The 19734-nt window shown below is 41.7% G+C and overlaps 1 protein-coding gene across 1 annotated transcript in view; it reads left to right on the plus strand.

Moving 5' to 3' along the window:
- Positions 1–19734, plus strand: part of Lrp6 (LDL receptor related protein 6) — a 149827-nt gene that overhangs the window by 53111 nt on the left and 76982 nt on the right. The window contains exons 3-5 of the mRNA XM_004672329.2: positions 2275–2472; positions 9656–9852; positions 12666–12797. Coding sequence (XP_004672386.1) covers positions 2275–2472; positions 9656–9852; positions 12666–12797 — 527 coding nt within the window. The remainder of the gene's footprint in view (positions 1–2274; positions 2473–9655; positions 9853–12665; positions 12798–19734) is intronic.

A 19734-nucleotide genomic window follows, 5' to 3' on the forward strand; every position in this document is an offset into this window, starting at 1 on the left:
CCATGCCCCACATTTCACAAGGGTATTGGGGATCAAACTCCAATCTCCATGTTTACCTAGTTCCTGTTCTGGTGTGTACTGATGTCTCCATTCCCAGAAGATACTGTGTTCTGTCCAAAGACCTAATGACACCATCTTCCTTCACCTTTCATAACCAAGAACTGTCAGTTTTTTGTCTGCCAAATATCTTTGGACTTCGCTGTCTTCTGTCTGCTGGCACCACCCTGATTGTATCTATTATAAATTTCTTGTTGGGATAATTGAAATATTATTGCATTGTAGTTGCTCTCCAGTCCTGTTTTCACAACATCTTACATTTTTATTTATTTATAAGGAGAGAGTGGGACAGAGAGATTGTGTGTGTGTGTGTGTGTGTGTGTGTGCGCGCGCGCACGCGTGCGCACGCACCAGGGCCTCCTGCCACTGCCTATGAACTCCAGATGCATGTACCACATTAGGTTACATGGGTACTGGAGGATTGAACCCGGGCTGTCAGGCATTGCAAGGAATCACTTTAACTGCTGAGCCATCTCTCCAGCCCCACATTCTTTGACCCCCACATTTAGTCTTATTGTAAAGGTACGTTAGAATTTTGTAGGATAGTTGCGCTTTGAATTCAGTCCATGAAGCATAACTTGCCTCTGCCTTTGTATAAATGGATCCAATTACTTTTATGTGAGGAGATTGGGCCTGATTGGATCTATTCATAAAGGAAAACGTTCCCATACTTACAATTCCATAATTTTCATTAAATTTACAGTGTTGCATAGCCATCACCACAGTCAGCTTTAGAGCATTCCCCTTAATGACTAGTTACAGAAACCTAGTACCTGTTCGCACTCCCCAACCAAGGAAACCATTGATGTCCTTTTTGTTAAAGTTTTATTTATGTATTTGAGAGAGTCAGACAGACAGACAGAGAGAATGGGCTCACCAGGGCTTCCAGCCACTGCAAATTAACTCCAGACGCATGCACCCCCTTGTGCATCTGGCTTACATGGGTCCTGGGGAATTGAACCTGGGTCCTTTGGCTTTGCAGGCAAATACATTAACTGCCAAGTCATCCCTCCCTCCCGTCATTGGATTTCTTTGCTCTTTAAGCAGCTGCCTTCTGCTGCCTCTTCAGGTAAATGCAGTCATACAGCATGTTGGTACTGTGTCTGACTTTTTTCACTTTACTAGAATTTTTGAAGTCCGTGATGGTTAGTCTTGTACTGGTTTTAGACTCACCTACAAGACAAATCTCTGGGCATATCTGAGAGGGAGTTGCTAGGTTAGTTAATTGAAGTGGGGAAGGACCCACCTTAACCGTGGGTGGCACCATTCCATGGCTCGGTGTCCTAGACTGAATAAAAAGGAGGAAGTGAGCTGAGCGTGAGCATTTGTCATTCCCCGCTTCCTGACTGTGGGTTGAATGTGACCAGCTGCTTCGTGCTCTTGTCTTTGTGGCCTCCCTGCCGTGATAGACTAGGACTGGAACTGTAAGCCCAGAGAAGCCAACCCTGAAGATGCTTGCTAGGTATTTTGCCACAGCAGAAATAAGAGTAGCAAATACAAGGCCCGTCCACACATTCATGTGTCAAGTACATTGTTTTTCTTTAACATTTTTATTTATTTGATGAGAGTGTGGGTGCGAGTGTGTGGAGGTCAGGGGGTGTCAGTCCTTGCCTCCCGCCTTGTTTGAGGTAGGGCTGTCACCTAGTTAGTTGGCCCCAGAGCTTCTGGGCAACTCCCGTGTCTCGTCCTAAGCACCGAGATTATACTTGCAGATGCTGTAGCACCCAGCCGGCTTCTGAGCTGAAGTATTTACACACTTGTGTGACAAGCATGCTATCTATTGAGCTGTTCCCAGCATTGAGAAAAAAATTTATAACATATATTAGCAGACACTTAAGCCATTTCTGAACTTCTTTCTTGCCTTGGTTTTGATTTAATTTCTGAGGTAAGTTCTTTGGCTCCATATTGATTGCCCACCCCTTGATTAATACTGTTATGCTCTAATATACTATACTAAAAGTCCAACAAAACAACCGTTTTTTTTTTTTTTTGTAAAAATGTCTTTTTAATCTATTGAGAGAATAGTTACCTAGGTGAATTATATGTGTGAATACTTTTAATCCTAAAGAATTTATTCTGGTGTCTCTGGTAAGGCAGGTCTGTGAGCAGCAAATTCTTATTTATTTGCATTACTCTAGCTCACCTTCAATTTTGAAGGATAGTTTTGCTGTATGTCAGATTATTGGTTGACTTTTCTAATGAATTTTTTATTTTTAGGTTCATGTACTGGACAGACTGGGGAGAAGTGCCAAAGATAGAACGTGCTGGAATGGATGGCTCAAATCGTTTCATTATAATAAACACTGAAATTTACTGGCCAAATGGACTGACTTTGGATTATGAGGAACGGAAGCTTTATTGGGCAGATGCAAAACTTAATTTCATCCATAAATCAAACCTGGATGGAACAAATCGGTAAGATTGTCATGTGTTTGTGTGTAGTTTAAGAAAGTTCCACGTGGACTTGATATATTAAATCAAAATATAAAACTCATCTTTGTGGCTTTTTTTGTTGTTTGTTTTGAGTCAGGAACTCATTCTTTTCCATGCTGACCTCAAATTCATGGTACTTTTCTCATCTTAGTTCCCTGAGTATTGGAACTAAAGGCATGATCCACCACTCCTGGTTCTCAGTTGTTCACAGAGGAAATCAGAGTGCTTTCCTACCAGTGTCAAAGGGAATTAGAGCAGACCTTCAGTTTGGTCTTTAAAAGTAGCTGCATTAGTCGTGCATCTTGCTAGCCTGTAGCAAAGGAGGACTGCATTGCTTGTCATTCTTGCTCGGGACTACCTCCGTTCTTCAGTGGTGTGTCAGTCTGAGGAGTGTCTTCTCAGATCATGTCTGGACTTCCAAAGGCACTTTAAAAAATAATTTTATTTATTTGTTAGAGAAAGAGAGAGAGAATGGGCACTGCCAACAACTCCAGGTACATGTGCCACCATATGCATCTGGCTTATGTGGGATCTGGAGAATTGAACCTGGGTCCTTAGGCTTGGCTGGCAAGCACCTTATCCACTAAGCCAGCTCTCTAGCCCCTCAAAGGCACTTTTTATGTATATTCTTGTGTTTGAGTATGTGGAGTTTTTGATGTTCTTAAGATCCTACCAGAAGAGACTCTTAAATAGCGAAAGGGTTCTTTAGAATGTAAATATTTTAAAATTTTCTCCATTAGGAGGTTTAGAGAATTCAACTAAAACAAACTTTTTTGTCAGATTTTTTTACTTGTTTCAAAAAAGTGGAATAACTTAAAGATAGTTTAGACATAGGTAAAAGCAAACTTTTATAAAGGACAAAAGTGAACATAAAAATCAGCTGCCTGGGCTGGAGAGATGGCTTAGTGGTTAAACGCTTGCCTGTGAAGCCTAAGGACCCCGTTCAAGGCTCGATTCCCCAGGACCCACATTAGCCAGATGTACAAGCGGCGCATGCGTCTGGAGTTTGCAGTGGCTGGAAGCCCTGGTGCACCCATTCTCTCTCTCTACCTCTTTCTCTCTCTGTCACTCTCAAATAAATATATATTTTTTAAAAAGCTGCCACATTCAGCTTTGTGTTCATTGTCAGACGATGCTATGGCCTTCTCATAGGTTTCTGATGCAAATGGATAAGAAACCGGATGACAGATTTGAAGAACACATGGCTAAAACCTGGCTGTAAACTGACTGCAGGTATTCAAAACATAAGCAGGCCTCTCTGTGGTTCGCTGTCCAGGCAGGAACAAGCAGAATTAGCAACAACCAGGAGAGCCTCAGGTCTGCTGGCCAAGTGGGGAGCTGTAGCAGACAGCCTTGTGTCGTTGCTGGGATGAGCCTCCAAACCAGCACAGTTTATGAGGGGAAGAAGGGATTTATTTGAAGTTTACAGATCCAGGGGAAGTTCCGTAATGGCAGAAGAAGCTTTAACAGGTCCGTGGTGTGAGAAAAAAGCCATCAGCACCATGAGCAAGCACAATTAGGAACCCCAGAGCTCAGGTACTTCGCGTATCTTAGGCTGGAATTCCAACCCCCCCCCCCCACCTTAGGGCTGGACCCTAGGATCCCCCCACAGTGACACCTCCCCCAGCCAGGTGGCTGCAGGTCTAAATTGCAAACTTTAATAAAATCCTGAACATATTGGGAGCCATCCATTCAGACTCCCACAGGTAGCATATTTTAAGGATGAGAGAGTGAGTGGTTGCCCCTCCAGTGTCTGGCAAGTATGCTATGTCCGCAGAGGACAGAGGCCAGATCAGGCTGTCTCCAGTAAATGCTTTCAGAATGGCTATGCCAAGTTGTTACTGGCTCTGAGCATGAGCATTGCATTGTATCAAAACAAAATTGTAGAGAAAAGATTATCTTTTTCCCTCTCCCCTTTTTGAGACAAGGTTTCATTCTGTAGCCTACCTAGGTTGGAAAATTTTGGCAACCTTCCTGCTTCAGCCTCTTCAGGGTAGGGTTATAGGTGTGAGCCACCACGCCAGTTACCCATTGCTCATTAAGAAGACTGTGAGGAAGAATTTAGGAAATCGAGACTTAGAAAAAGGAGAAAGAAATTTTGATTCTTGAATTTTCATTCATTGTGGATTCCTAAAGGATTCCATTTTGGTCAGAGAAGCTCTTTGTACGATGTGTCTTTATCTTAACATAGGTCTCATTGTGCAGCCCAGGCTGGCTTCGCTTGGCTTCTGAAATACTGTGATTATAACCAATGCTGCCTCTCTTGAAAACACATACATGTGGTTTTTTTTTCTTGTTAAATGATGGAGATGGAACCTAGATCTTCATGGATGCTAAGTATGCACTCTGTCAATTAACAATGTATCCATAAATTTTGGTTTTTAATTAGCTGGCATGTGGGCTGGGGATGTAACCCAGGGGTAGAACATTTGCCTAGAAATGCAAGCTCCTGCATTCAGTCCCCAGCACAACAGGAGAACAAGGCAGAAATGGCATGTGATCTATCCTGCAGAAAGTTGCTTTTGTCCTTGTGAAAAATGTGTATTCATTCTCTTGTCGGAGTATCTTACAAATGTTAAGGTGATTGATAATTTCAGATTTTCTGTCTCCTTGATCAGTTTCTGCCTAGCGGTTCTGTTCTTCAGTGAGAACAGGGTGTTACGACGCCCTAACCCTGTTGGGGCTTCTCAGTTCTTCTCGTTAGTGCTCGGTGTGATTGTGTGCGCGGGACTTGTTTGTGTTTGTGTCCAAAGCATGCCTTCTGTAGGTAGCATGTAGTTGAATGTTGCTTTGTTTTAGTCTTAGTAACTTTTGCCTTTTGGTTTTCTGAGGTAGGGTCTTGTTCTAGTCCAAGCTGACTTGAAATTCACTGTGTAGCCTCAGGGTGGCCTCAACCTCACAGTGATCCTCCTACCTCTGCCTCCCAAGTGCTGGGATTAAAAGTGCCCTTTATATCTGACTTTGTTGATCTTTTATGTTTTGATCTTTTAATAGTATATTTTGGGGGTTAAAAAATTAATTTACTTGGGGTGTATATGTGAGAGAGGAAAGGGGGAATAGAGAGAATATGGACATCCTGGGGCCTCTTGCTGAAAAAAAAACCAAAACAACAACAACAAAAAACCACAAATTGCAGATGCATGTATCATTTTTTGCAGCTGACTTTACATGTATACTGAGGAGTTGAGCTCAGACCTTCAGGCTTTGCAAGCAAGCATCTTTAAAAACCTCTGAGCCATCTCTCCACCCCTATTTTAGGGATTTTAAGTGATTGAGAGATTACCATGTGCATTTTGCGAAAACATACCTTATGGTACTAGTAACTTAATTCCTGTGAGCCTTTCTGCCTCTCCTCACCTTTGTGATACTGTCATTTGTATTGTATTTCTGTTAGAACCAGTACAGTGTTGTAAATTTTAATTTTATTTGGGGGTTTCAGATAGAGCTAGATAATGGGTGTGCCAGGACCTCTAGCCATTACAGACAAACTCCAGAAACATGCGCCACCTTGTGCAGATGCTTCACATGCAGGATGTGGACACTGTCAAGGGCCGTGATGTAGAGAATCTCCCTTTCCAGGTTAGGTTCAGGTCAGAGAGCGTGATAGTATTCCCAGGGTCTCCTTAGCCTTTGCAGGCAAGTGCCTGAACCGCTAAGATCTCTCTCCAGCCCCAGTGTTGTAATTCTTTCTTTAAGCTTCGCAGGCAAGTGCTAGGCTATCTCTCCAGCCCTGTAAATCTTATTTTATATAATTTTGTTTTTAAGAGGTTAAAATGAGTAGACATTTTCTTCAGAGCTTCCGATTTCTTTTAAAAAGTGTTTGCTTGCACGTGGTGTGTATATGTATACACATGTATGTATATGTAGGCACACTGTGAGTGAGCTGGTACCAGATGCTTGTGCCACTTTTTGCATCTGGTTTGCATGGGTGGCTTTGCAACTGAATCTGGTCCTTCATGGTGTGCACCTCTCACCTCTGAGCCATGTTCCCAGCTTCCCGAATAGAGACTTTTGTATAACTCACGTATTTATGGTTTCTGGTACTCTTCATTTCTTCCTGACGTTTGAAATAGATTCTAGTTTGATTTGTTCTGGCTGAGGCTGACCTGGAATTCACTATGTAGTCTCAGAGTGGCCTTGAACCCACAAGATCCTTCTACCTCTGCCTCCTGAGTGCTGGAATTAAGGGCATGCACAGGATGCTCAGCCTTGGGTTTGTGCCTTTTTATGTAGCTGTGTTGTGAATGCTGTCCTGGGCTTTTGGTTTCCTTCCTAGTCATGCTTCCACATACAGGATACGTGGAGACTGTCAAGAGCTGTGATGTCGGAAATCTCTCTTTGAAGGTTAGGTTCAGGTCAGAGTGCTTGACAGTAAGTCCTCCTGAGGTGTGCTTACACTAAGATTGGCTGCTCGCACAGGCGGGCAGTTTGGAGAGGGGCAGGCTCAGGGATGTTGTCCAGAGACAGAAAGTGAACAACATGCAGAAGTATCTGGTGCAGGCTAAGTCTGGATGGTGTAGGATTCGCAAGAAGCATAGGAAAGGTTCCTGAGAAAGGCGGCCAGCAAGCAGGCTCCTGGAGGCCTGCTAGTGGGCGTAGCTGTGAGTCAGGTGCGGCGGGCAGGGGTGGATGGGCAGTCGTAGCTAGCTCTAGATCATTGGTGCTCCCTGTTTCCACCTGCGCTCTTCACTGTCCCTGAGGTGCTGAGGACCAGGCTTTGTTCTGGCAGTAGACACAAAAATCAACTCCTCAATCAGGGGGAAACCAGAAACTGGGTTTTCTTGGGAAGAAGGTGACGACCGGTACTTCCGTGTGTCAGTGCTGGAAGTATTGGTATTTCCGTGTTCAGGAGCAAGCCACCGTTAGCTGGACACATCCATATATGACCCGTGTGTCAGCTGCCTTCAGCTCTGTGTTTTGTTTAGCTGTTATAGTTTTCACTTAAAACATTTAATTTAATCAAGCACACACTGTTTTAACAAGTTTGCCTGATTTGTATGAGTAATATATGACATTCTGGGACTATAAATAAGCCATAGTCTGCGCTCTCTAAACATCAGAGCTACTCAATAAAGTAACAGCTCTAAAGCAATCCACCAAGTGTTGCGTGTGTAGCATTACAGTGACTTGGCTTTCAGGGGGATGTGACTAAAGAAGTCTGAAAAAAATGACAATTTACTGAATGTTACTTACAGTATTTACTGACTAGTAAATTGTTCACTTTAAAAGTTTATTCAAAAACTACCACATGAAATATTAGCATTGTAAAATATTATCCTTATATTAGAAACACTAAAATATTGAGAATAAATGCCCTGAAATTGGGGAGTCATTTATGAAGTATTACTAAGTGTGGAGTGCCATGTGGAATGGCTTTTGTATATGTGATCATTTAGTCTTCATGGTGACTCGGTAAGGAGCGATGGCTATCTTCCACTCACAGATGAAGAAAATGAGCCTTAAAAACGATGTCAGTTGTGTTGGGAGGATTTAAACTCGACTCTGTCTGGCTTCTAATCCCGTTTTCAGTCAGTATATATAACAAGCTTACTCAGCTTTTAGGCAGGGATTTTGCTTTTCTATTGTCTACTTTTTGGGGTTTAGTTTATGAGAATGAATTTTAACTTTTTATTTAAAGAGACATAAAGGGATTTAAAAGGCTTTTTCCAAGGTTTTTCTTAAAAGATCTGGTTATGCAATTTGCAATTTTTAGGATGGTTGATGAAGTGCCAAGTAGCTTGGTTTTTACATCGTTTATTTTTCATTTTCATCACTTGTCTGTCTTGACATCTTTTCTTTGTGTTTTATCATACTTAATTTTGGAAGATTATTAGCCATCCTAATCTTATAGTCAGATTTTAAAAATAAAATAAAATAAAAAATTTAAAAATAAAATAAAATAAAAATTCTGGCCTGAATTTATGACACTTCAGGCTAGAACTGGTCCAGATATGGTAACAGATACCAACTCTGCTTTGATAAAATTGATATTGCTTTTTCATTTAGTATAGGTATAGAAATGTGCAGATTAGTGGGTGGTAGAGATCACAGCATCATACGACTAAAAACTGAATCATCGTCCTCAAGATATTTGATACTCTACTTCTCTTCAGTAGCTTATATCCCCCCTCCACACTTCCTAGGCTGGAAGATCAGAGAAATCTGGTTTTGAAAATACCAAAACACTTATTTTCTTGAATGTTAAATTTGATGCTAAATATGATTTATTCACTATCCTAGACCATTTGCTAGTTGCACAACTCTGACTCTCAGCAGAGCCCTGTGCCTTGAGTACCAGGTCTTGCTGTGGCTCCTTGTACGTAACATGTGCTGGTGTGCAGTTCTGGACCTCTTTTGTGTCGTGAGTGAGTCCTGCAGGGCAAGGCTACTTTGGATGGCTGAATTGGGGAGCTCAGAAAGGAACACGGCAAAATCAGCTCAGGTGACCAGTTTTGGGGGCTGGAGTGAGGTTTGTAGGGAGCACCCGATCTAAATTACTTTTTAGCATGATGTGTATGTTACTAAAATTGCACTTACTAAAATCCTAAGAAGTGATTGGAGAAACTGGCTCAGTTTTTTTTCCACATCAAGAAGGGATAAGCCTGTTTCTGACTTTAATCTGTTCCCCAGGGTTTGCTCACTTTTCCTGATGAGATGAGTTCTGTGGGAGGACGAGAGGTGAGAGTCTAGAAGTGGAGCGAGGGGCTGGTAGCAGGGCCAGTAGGTGCGTGCTCTGCATGTGCCTCGTCATGACCGTGGGTCCTGCCGTCATGTTAGGTGGGGTTCAGGTGGGGTTTTGGGACATTTTAAAAACTCTTGAATCTGTCATTTACCTTGTTTTTTAAATATTTATTTATTTGACAGAAAGAGGGAGGGGGAGAGAGAGAGAATGGCGGGGGCCTCCAGCCACTGCAGACGAACTCCAGACACATGCACCCCCTTGTGTATCTGGCTAACATGGGTCCTAGGGAATTGAACCAAGATCCTTTGGTTTTACAGGCAAACTCCTTAACACTAAGCCATCCCTCCAGCCCTTACCTTGGTTTTTTTATAGATGTTTTTGATCCACAGTATGTTGTATTTATATGTTAATTTAAAACAAGACCATTTTAAATGTGAGTGATGATGATGTGATAAATTTAAGTTTTTCTTTTTGTGTTAATAGGCAGGCAGTGGTTAAAGGTTCCCTTCCACATCCTTTTGCCTTGACGTTATTTGAGGACACATTGTATTGGACTGACTGGAATACGCACTCCATTTTGGCTTGCAACAAGTATACTGGCGAGGGTCTGCGTGAAATCCACTCTAACATCTTCTCTCCCATGGATATACATGCCTTCAGCCAGCAGAGGCAGCCAAATGGTAAGTGATCTGGATTTTTAAAGTGCAAGTTGGAACAGCTCTGTTGTCTGGCTGTAGTGAGGGTTAGGAGGATGAAGGACATATCCAAAGGCAGTACTAGGGGAAAAACAGAGGAGAAGCATCCACATATAATGCAGGTTAAACCAGCTTAAAGCTTAGGTGGTCTAGCAGCTCTTGCTACATAGTTTTCTGCCTTTATTTGGGGTAGGGGTCATGGTGATGGAGAACAGAGGAATAAAAATGGATACAACTCATTTGCTGAGTTTATGCATAAATGCAGTTTTTGCTCACATTATTTCTGCATTTGAATGTGTTTATAAACCACTCGTGTTGGTCTGGCTGGTAAGTATTCGTGCTTACACTGCTGCTGCAGCTACGTGGCCACACTTCTCCATGCTCTCACATGACCTCCGCTTTTACATTTTGTTTCTATTTTTGGTTATCTGTTACTGCTTTGGTCAGCTGACAGTGACATCTAGTAAGGGAAGAATGGAATGAGGTTTAAGTGGAATATGAGAATGTTAAATGTTTGGCACATATATAAATCAATGTCCAGTATTTGTCTTAGGATATTTCAGATTGTTTGCTATAGCCAAAGATGAAGTTTTAGCCAGGTGTGGTTACACTCACCTTTAATCCTAGCACTTTGGAGGCAGATGTAGGAGGATTGTGAGTCTGAGGCCAGCCTGAGACTACATAGTGAATTCCAGGTCAGCCTGGGCTAGAACGAGACCCTGCATCAAAAACAAAACAAGCAAAACATAACAATAAAATAAATGCATGGCATGCAAAGATGAGTTTTGAATCCTGTGTTGCTTTGTATTAGTTCTTTCCAGTTAGAAGGAGATAATCAAATATTCTGTGTATTAAATTACCTCTAATGACCATGAACTAATTAAAATGCATGTTTTACTCATGTATTAAAGGAAATGTTTAGTCATGCATGAACTTTTCATTCTCATGGTTAGCCCACTTCCCCCAGTTTCCTTTTAAATGGTAGATTTGGTCCTTTATGTTTTGTTTGTGAGAATTTGCAGTAATTTTTGATGCTACTGACTTTTATTTCTCTCATTCTCTCTCTCTTTTGCTCTCCCTCTCTTATTTTTTGAGATAGGATCTTCTTCTAGACCAGGTTAACCTGGAATACACTCTGTAGTCCAGGCTGGCCTTGAACTCACAGCTATTCTAGCTCTGGGAGCACTGGGATTAAAGGCCACCACACCTGGCTTCTTTTATAGTCTGTTGTTTTCCATCTTACGTTGAGTTTTTTATGAATGTTATTTGAACATACTCATTTTCACAGTTTATTTGCTCCAGTGTACTTGTTCTTTCCTCTTAGGTTTCTTTTTTTGGGGGGAGGGGGATGCTGGTGGGTTCTGTAGTGCTGAGGGTTGACCCAGGCCTTCTACATACTAGGCAGCGCTCAGAATATGCAAGCCTTTAAAAAAATTTAAAATTCTTTGTTTTTTAAATTTTATTTATTTATTTATTTGAGAGCGACAGACACAGAGAGAAAGACAGATAAAGGGAGAGAGAGAATGGGCGTGCCAGGGCTTCCAGCCTCTGCAAATGAACTCCAGACGTGTGCGCCCCTTGTGCATCTGGCTAATGTGGGACCTGGGGAACCGAGCCTCGAACCGGGGTCCTTAGACTTCACAGGCAAACGCTTAACCGCTATGCCATCTCTCCAGCCCTAAAATTCTTTTAAATATTTTTTAAAAAGTGTGTGTGTATGTGTGTGTGTGTGTGTGTGTGTACTCCAGGGTAGATTCTTCAAGAAAACCCCTTTGACCGCTGAGCCATCTCCCGAGCCCCAAATAAATTTTTTTTTACATTAAAACAATTATTTATTTGAGTGAGAGAGAAAATGGGGGTGCAAGGGCTTTTAGCCACTGCAAACGACCTCCAGATGTGTGTGCCACCCCCCTTGTGCATCTGGCTAATGTGGGTCCTGGGGAATCAAACCTGGGTCCTTTGGCTTTGCAGACAAGCACCTTAACCGCTAAGCCATCCCTCCAGCCCAAATTTAAAAATTTGTAAGACAGGATATATGTAGTTCAGACTGGCCTCCAACTCCCTGTGTAGTAGAGGCTGACCTCCTCATCCTCCTGCCTCTGCCTTCCTGTGCTGCTCTTGCAGGCACGTGACACCACGCTCTGCCTTCTGCTCTTCAGACACGTCTCTCAAACCCATTCTGCTCACCTCTTGACTTGACTGCTCTACTTGCTTTTCCCAGCATCCCGTACTCGCTGCCACTGTGCTCCTGTTCTTCGTTTTTTAGTGTTGCCTGTTTGTCACCAGGAACTGTAGCGTCTAGTCAGAGTTCTCACCCACCCGACTGTCTTGCCAGTGTCTATCCTTGCAGTTGGGCACACCTGTGCTGCTGTCAGGGCGGCTGCCCGGTCCAGTGGGCATCATGAAGTCTTCCTGCTTGCTTTAACATGAGGGATTTCTTTTCCCTGTTGACTCTTAGAGTCTGTAATGTGCAAAATAGCATCTAATCTTGTTTTCTTTTTCATTTTTATAGTTTGCTAATTTTGACTTACTGATAAGATTTTAAGCACTTTTAGGCCAAGGCTCTCCTGCTTTTCTTTTTTGTTTATTTCTCTTTGGACAGAAAATACTAAAGTAAGTTCTCACTGATGAATTCCTTTTGTTGCAGATGGCTTGGTAGTCCAGCACCTGGATAACATTTGGTAATAATTTTGGTTGATCACAGTTGCTCATGTTATAGTTGTTAACCTTTGTGTACCCAGAATGAGAGAGGTCATTCATAACTGTTGGTATTAATCACTGTGATTTATATTTGACAGCTACAAATCCATGTGGCGTTGATAATGGTGGTTGTTCCCATTTGTGTTTGATGTCTCCAGTCAAGCCTTTTTATCAGTGTGCTTGCCCAACGGGGGTCAGACTCCTGGAGAACGGAAAAACCTGCAAAGATGGTAAGATGACGTTATCCCAGAAGAAACAAAGTTAAGAGGGCAGATGAGGTGTACTTCACGTAACAAGCTGTAGGTTGCTCCTGGGGAGACCAGTCTCGGACGGCCGTGCTGCAGGCCTGCTTTGTGTCGCTCATCGTCTCTTAAGTGACGCCTCATAAGTTTAGTATTTTGAGTAACCTTTGTTTGCTTGCTTGTTTGTTTACTTATTTATTTGAGAAGGAGGCAGAGAGAGAGACAGACAATGAGAATGACATGTCAGGGCTGTTAGCCACTGTAAACGAACTCCAGGCTCATGCACCACCTTGTGCATCTGGCCGTCCTTAGGCTTTGCAGGCAAGTTACTTAACCACTGAGTCATCTCTCCAGCCCCACCCCTTTTAAAGGTATTTTATCAGTTCTCTGTCAAACTTCAGTCATTGAAATCACACTTGATCCTTTTGGGAAAGAATATTATGTCTTATAATAGGTAGTTAATACTTATAAACAAAACTGTGGGGGGAAATATTTATTAAATTCTGTCACTATAAAGAATACCAGGCCAGGTGTGGTGGCACATACCTTTAATCCCAACACTTGGGAAGCTGAGGTAGGAGGAATGCTATGTGTTCAAGGCCACTCTGAAACTAAAGAGTGACTTCCATGTTATCTTAGGCTAGATTGAGACCCTACCTCCAAAAACCATTAAAAAAGAAAAAAAAAAAAAGAATATTAGGCTGGAGACATGCCTCAGCAGTTAAAATTGCTTCCATGTAAAGCCTGATGGCATGGATTCAATACCCCAGTACTTACGTAAGCCAGATACACAAGGTGGCACATGCATCTGGAGTTCATTTGTGTGGCTAGAGGCCCTGATGTGCTCTTCCTCTTCCTCCTCTTCCTCCTCCTCCTCCTCTCTTCCTCTCTGCTTGCAAATAAATATACAAAAATACTTTTGGAAAAATCAATGTCATGGGCTAGATAAATTTTCTAAGGAGTGATTGAAATTCTTTTAAAATATTTTTTTTTATTTAGTTGAGAGAGGCAGGGAGAGAGTGAGCATGGGTTTATCAGGACCTCTAGCTGCTGTAGAGGTACTCCAGACATATGTGTCACCTTGTACATCTGGTTTATGTGGGTTCTGGAGAATTGAACCTGGGTCCTTTGGTGCTGCAGACAAGCACCTCAACCACTAAGCCATCTCTCCAGCCTGAAAAAAATTTAAATTTTTATTAGAATGGTGGGGGGAGGAGAGACTGACTGACTGACTGAATGAATGAATGGGCATGCTGGGGCCTCTAGCCACTGCAAAGTAACTCCAGATGCATGTGCCACCATGTGCATCTGACTTTTGTGGGTACTGGGGAATTGAACCTGGGTTCTTAGGCTTTGCAGGCAAATGCCTTAACCATTAAGCAATCTCTCTAGCCCATAATTGAAAGTTTTGATTGCTTTTAAATGACAAGCTTGTTTGGAAGAAGAAAATATTTCCACATTGTACTGTTAAAGCAACATCTTTTTTCACTTCGCCATCACTGCACTTTGCCTCCTCTCACCTTCCATTTTCTGTAAGAGGAGGCGTGTTGGAGAAGTGGGCTAATGGAAGGCATTTCAAGGGTCTTCTGGTTTAGGACCACTGCAGTTTCTCTTTCTCTTTTTTTGTTTTTTGAGGTATGGTCTTGCTGTATCCCAGGCTGAACTGAATTCACTATGTAATCTCAGGGTGGCCTTGAACTCATGGTGATTCTTTTACCTCTTCCTCCCAGGTGCTGAGATTAAAGGCATTTGCCCAGGTCCGGCTCTTTTTTCTTTAAATTTTTATTGTTTTAAATCCTTAAAATTTTTTTCCTTTGTTTATTTTCATTTATTTATTTGAGAGTGACAGACAGGGAGAGAAAAGTAGGGGGGGGAGAGAGAGAGAGAGAGAATGGGCGTGCCAGGACCTCCACCCACTGCAAACAAACTCCAGATGCATGTGCCACCTTGTGCATTTGGCTTATGTGGATCCTGGGGAATCGAACCTCGAACCAGGGTCCTTAGGATTCACAGGCAAGCACTTAACTGCTAAGCCCCTGTTTTAAACCTTTTTAAAAAATTTATTTATTTGAAGGCCGGGCATGGTGGCGCACACCTTTAATCCCGGCATTCGGGAGGCAGAGGTAGAAGGATCACCAAGAGTTCCAGGCCACCCTGAGGTGACATAGTGAATTCCAGGTCAGCCTGGGCCACAGTGAAACCCTACCTTGGAAAACAAAAACAACAACAACAACAAACAACAGCAAAAAATTATTTATTTGAGATGTGCGTGGTGGCACACACCTTTAATCCCAGCAGAGGTAGGATTGCCATAAGGCAGAGGCCACAGTGAGACTCTGTAGTGAATTCCAGGTCAGCCTGGGCTAGAGTGAGACCCTACCTCGAAAAACCAAACCAAAACAAACAAATTATATACACACACACACACACACATTTATTTATTTATTTATTTATTTATTTATTTATTTATTTATTTATTTATTTATTTATTTGAGAGAGACAGAGAGAATGGGCACACCTGGGTCTCCAGCTACTGCAAATGAATTCCAGACGCATGTGCCATGTTGTGCATCTGGCTTACATGGGTCCTGGGGAATTGAACCGAGGTCTTTTGGCTTTGCAGGCAAATGTCTTAACTGCTAAGCCATTTCTCCATCCCTCTCTATTTCTTTCTTTGATTTTTTTATTTTTCGAGGTAGGGACTCACTCTTGCTGACCTAGAATTCACTATGTAGTCTCAGGGTGGCCTTGAACTTTCAGTGATCCTCCTGCGTCTGCCTCCCAAGTGCTGGGAGTAAAGCCGTGTGCCACCACACCTGGATTCTTTATTTCTTACATAAGAGTGTTATTCTTGATTCTTACCTCTGAGGTCACCATCCAGTTCCCCAGCAGCCAGCAAAACCTGGTAAGAAAATTGTTATGCTTTGCATTAATGGCTTCTTTGTCTGGCTCTCAATTCAAGGCAGAACCCTTTATTTCAGAGTGTGTTGTGGAGTTCCTGGCTGGGAGCTCAGGGAGTCAGAGACTGGACTGAGTCTGCGCTGGGTGTTTGCTGTGACTTGCCATTGATGAATTAGCCTCACAGTCAAGGGTGAGGCTGGCAGACTCTTGTCAGATGGTTTCCACGACAGTGGTTTGATTTCAACTTAAACAAAAGATTTTTGTAACATAGCTGCTGCTGCTTCTTTTTTTAAAAAGATGTATCTTGACTTTAAAACAGAGCGTTTATTTTAAAAATAGACTTATCTTCTCCCTCACAATGTGCATGCCTAACCAGTTTTGAGTTTGAAGTGTACATTTGCCCTCAAGTTAGCTATATAGTTTTGATTACCTTACTCAAATTAACAGCTCTATGGAATCACAGAAAGATTGAAAACCTTCAGTTCATTTCTTCTGGCAGTAAGGAGCTGTAGTCAGTGAATTGTTGAGTAACTGCAACTTGTCCTTACTGCTGCATTTGAGGCTGTATCTGTTCCTCTTCCGAGTTGTTTAGTAATCAGCCTTAGGGTCAAACAGCTGATGTTGACAGGGTGGTTCCTCCTCTTAGTTTTTTCAACTGAGATTCTAGATTGATAATTGAAGGTTACATGCCAACATTCTCTTTTAGGCACTTTTTTTTTTTAGCTAGGATTTCTGTTTTTTTGTGGGGCTTTTTCAATTGTTATCAGGATTTTAAAATTTAGCATCTTATAACCAACTGATTTTTTTTTTTTTTTTTTTTTTTTGCTGATAGTTTACTTGAACATTAAAAACAAAACAAAGAGATTGAGCTTAATATCTTCATTCTCAGTTCTGGTTTTTTAAATTTATTTTTTATTGACAACTTCCATTTCTTCCCTCCACCCACTTCCCCCTTTGCAACTCCACTCTCCATCCTACCCCTTCCCCCTCTCAAATCAGTCTATTATTTTGATGTCATCATCTTTTACTACTTTTTCTACTATTGTCATCTTTTTCTACTATTATGATGGCCTTGTGTAGATAGTATCAGGCACTGCAAGATCATTTTGTGCCTGGAGGAGCATGTTGTAAGGAGTCCTGCCCTTCCTTTGGCTCTTATGTTTTTCTGCCTCCTCTTCTGCAATGGACCCTTAGCCTTGGAAGGTGTGATAGAGATATTGTAGTGCTGAACACTCCTGTCACTTCTTCTCAGTACCATGATGCCTTATGACTCATCCCAAGGTCACTGCCATCTGAAAAGAGAAGATTCTCTACCCAAAGTGAGAGTAGCATTAATATAAGGGTATAAATATTAAGAGAAGTGCTTACTGGGCAGTTTGATAAGCATAGTATATACATTTAGCCAGACAGCAGCAGACATTGCTCATGACTACCCCTGTTGTAGGTTTTCAGTATCAGGGATGTATTTCCTTCCATGAAGCAGGCCTCCAGTCAAATAAGAGGGCAGTTGATTTCTACCATAACAGACGTGCCACTATTGCACCCTTTGGCTCATTTGCTGTGGCTGGCTAAATATAAGGCTTGCAGTGCCCATTGTTGAATATCACCACTAGTGATTTCTCTCTGTCCCATCGAACTGCATACAGCATAGCTTTTTCCAGCTTTCTGTCAGCTGGTCTACATGGAGGAGGTTTTCAGCTCAGCTCCAGCAGGATTTCTCAGTGACCTTGTAGCCCAATTATGTGGAGTCTTCCACAACAGAGTCTTACCATGTAATTCCTGAGTGGGAAACCAAGAGCCTTGGCAATGGCCTATAATGTGTGAGAGCATCAGGGACCTCCCAGGTCAAGAACTCAATGGAAGGTATCCCATCCCTGGTACGTAAAATTTTAGAGTAACAGTCTATGGCTTCTGGGTGTTGCATTGTCCATAAAAGTAGGATTCCATATGACTAATTCATACCCTCTTCAATTTTTATTAGCCCTTCCTCCACTTTCCATTTACTCAATTTCTTCCCCTGACCTCACTTAGGCCTTTTCACCCCCATTGATCTGTTCTTCTGCTTACATATATACAATATCATCCTATTAAGTACCCCCCTCCCTCCCTTTCTATTCCCTTTATATCTCTTTTCTAGCTTATTGGCCTCTGCTACTGAGTTTTCTTCCTACAAACACAAAGTCTAATCATTTGTAGCCAGGATCCTCACATGAGAGACAACATGTGACATTTGGCTTTCTGGGCCTGGGTTACCTCACTTGGTTTAATCCTTTCCAGATCTATCCATTTCCCTGCAGATTTCATTTTTCTTTACCACTGCATAGAACTCTATTGTATAAATGTGTCACATCTTCATTATCCACTCATCAGTTGGGGGACATCTAGGCTGGTTCCATTTCCCAGCTATTGTGAATTGAGCAACAGTAAACATAGTTGAGCAAGTATCTCTAAGGTAGTGAGATGAGCCCTTAGAATATATGCCTAGGAGTGCTATAGCTGGGTCATATAGTAGATCTCTTTTTAGCTGTCTCAGGAACCTCCACACTGATTTCTACAATGGCTGGACTAGACTACATTCCCAACAGTGTAGAAGGGTTCCTCTTTTTCTGCATCCTCGTCAGCATTTATGGTCACTTGTTTTCATGATGGGGAGTCTCAACGTAGTTTTAATCTTCATTTCCCAGATGACTAGGGATGTAGAATGGTGTTTTAGATGTTTATATGCCGTTTGTACTTCTTTTGTGAACTCTATTTAGTCCTGTAGCCCATGTTTTCATTGGGTTGTTTGATTTCTCATTATTTAGTTTTTTGAGTTCTTTGTATATCCTGGGTATTAATCTTCTGCCAGATGTATAACTGACAAAGATTTTCTCCCAGTCTGTAGGTTGCCTCTTTGCTCTATTCACAATGTCCTCTGTTGTACAAAAGCTTTGTAATTTGATGAGGTCCCAGTGGTTGATTAGTGGTTTTATTTCTTGAGCAACTGGTGTTAAATTCAGAAAGTCCTTGCTAATACCAATATGTTGAAGGGTTTCCCCTACTTTTTCCTCTAACAGTTTCACAGTTTCGGGTCTGATATTTAGGTCTTTGATCCATTTGGACTTAATTCTTATGCCTGGAGAGATACAAGAATCTATTTTCATCCTTCTACAGGTACATATCCAGTTTTCCCAGCACCATTTGCTGAAGAGGCTGTCTTTTTCTCCAATGAGTATTTTTGTCAAAGATCAGGTAGCTATAGCTACCTGGACTTATATCTGGGTCCTGTTCTGTTGCTCTACATGTCTGTTTTTGTGCCAGTACCACGCTGTTTTTGTTACTGTGGCTCTGTAATATAGGTTAAAATCAGGTATGGTGATACCTTATTTTTGTTGCTGAAAATTGTTTTAGGTTTCTGAGGTTTTTTGTGCTTCCAAATGAATTTTAGGATTGTTTTTCTATTTCTGTGAAGAATGCCATTAGAATTTTGATGGGGATTGCATTAAATGTGTAGATTGCTTTTGGTAAGATTGCTATTCTCACAATATTGATTATTCCAATCCAAGAACAAGAGATGTCTTTCCATTTCCTAGTGTCTTCTGCAATTTCTCACTTGAATGTTCTAAAGTTTTCATTGTAGAGATCCTTCACTTCCTTGGTTGGGTTTATTCTAAGGTACTTTTTTTTTTGATGCAATTGTGAATGGGAGTGATTCTCTGATTTCATCCTCTGTGTGTTTTCTGTTATCATATAGAAAGGCTACTGACTTCTGTATCCTGCTACATTACTATAAGTATTTATCAGCTCTAACAGTTTGTTGGTAGAGTTTTTAGGGTCTTCTGTGTATAGAATCATGTCATCTGCACATAATCGTAACTTGATCTTTTTCTTTCCAAGATATCCGTGTGTATCCCTTGCCTTATTGTTATGGCTAAGACTTCTAGTACTATGTTTAATAAAAGTGGGGACAATAGACACTCTTCTCTTACTCCTGATTTTAGTAGAAAAACTTCAAGTTTTTTCTCATTTAGTGTTGTGTTGGCTG

Source organism: Jaculus jaculus, chromosome 23 (genome assembly GCF_020740685.1).
Source record: "Jaculus jaculus isolate mJacJac1 chromosome 23, mJacJac1.mat.Y.cur, whole genome shotgun sequence".
NCBI classification, from domain to species: domain Eukaryota; kingdom Metazoa; phylum Chordata; class Mammalia; order Rodentia; family Dipodidae; genus Jaculus; species Jaculus jaculus.